The following is a 1,248-nucleotide window of genomic DNA, read 5'->3' as shown; positions in this document are numbered from 1 at the left end:
CGTTGTTCCTGGGTAGCGCTAAGAGTAGTTCATCAATGACTTTGATGGTCCATAACTCGGACCCCAGTGGGCGGATTGTGGACCACAACCAGTGTTTCGTAAAGGGCTTGAAACCAGTTTTCTCATCCCATGGTGAAAAACTAGGGGTTCCATTTAAATAAACCATCGTGACCCCTGAATGACCTTCAAAATGACCTTCCAAGGATTTTTCAAGGTCAGTACCATACTTCCCCCGTGTAACCCTAAACTTTTCATACGAAACATTTTTCTCTATCCCTACTAGTTTTCGAGATATTTGACTGGATCACTTCAGATGGTCCACCCTGTATATTTAAGATTATTAATTACAAAATTGAAAGATGTATTTGCAAATTTGCATATGAATATTATCAAGAAACAAGATATGATTTGATGACTAAAAATAGGAATCTTTCTCTTATTTGAAAAAAGGAAACATTAATTATATACATGTATTAATAAATAATAATTACCTTTTTCTGTAAATTATATAGGCAATAAATTAAATAAATATTATATAATATTTTGTAGCTTTCTCTTACTGTATGATGAGCTCTGAATCGGTGTAGGAGTCCGGTCTCCAATTCCCAAGCCAGAATCCCTTTGCAACATCGACCATGCATAAGTAAATCGAGGGCAAAATACTCGATGAAATAATGCACGTCGTAGCGAAGACTCTGGCCGTAAAGGGTATGAAGTACCGCATGACCGGTTCGATCAGCGACAGCACAGGTTCGTTTAGCTTGTCCGCCTTTGCCAAATTTTAACGACTGCCCACCAAAAGCACGCTGATATATTCTACCATCTTCCGTACGACTAAAGGGACAGCCTACGAGTTTTTTAGTATTTTTATTTAATATGATTTTTCTTGCTCGGATAAGTAAATACAAATAAATAGGAAGATACGTCAAACACGAGCTTAAAAATAAGATGAAAGTTTATTAAGACATTAAACTATAACATAAAAGATGTGAGAGTTTTTTACAATTATTAATATATGGAACTTTTCGACTTTACTTATTGTTAGTCATCCTCAGTCATTTAAATAATTAGAGAAATTGTATAAGATTAAAACATTATTAATAATTTATTACAAATAAAATTAAATATTGGAAAGAACAGAGAAAACTAATCAACGAAATCATATAAAAATTTATTTATAATAAGTTATTAATAATGTTTTAATCTTATACAATTTCTCTAATTATTTAAATAGCTGAGGATGACTAA

The 1,248-nt window shown here is 32.6% G+C and overlaps 1 protein-coding gene across 1 annotated transcript in view; it reads right to left on the bottom strand.

Annotated features, from left to right (window-relative positions):
- The window catches only part of LOC108771130 (succinate dehydrogenase [ubiquinone] flavoprotein subunit, mitochondrial), a 16,104-nt gene that overhangs the window by 12,995 nt on the left and 1,861 nt on the right, over window positions 1-1,248 (bottom strand). The window contains exon 4 of the mRNA XM_018523041.1: window positions 561-847. Within this exon, the coding sequence (XP_018378543.1) occupies window positions 561-847 (287 nt within the window). The remainder of the gene's footprint in view (window positions 1-560; window positions 848-1,248) is intronic.

Source organism: Trachymyrmex cornetzi, unplaced genomic scaffold (assembly GCF_001594075.2).
Source record: "Trachymyrmex cornetzi isolate Tcor2-1 unplaced genomic scaffold, Tcor1.1 scaffold1399, whole genome shotgun sequence".
NCBI lineage: Eukaryota > Metazoa > Arthropoda > Insecta > Hymenoptera > Formicidae > Trachymyrmex > Trachymyrmex cornetzi.
Note: the sequence above shows the minus strand (reverse complement) of the source record. Positions and strands in the feature narration are given on the sequence as shown.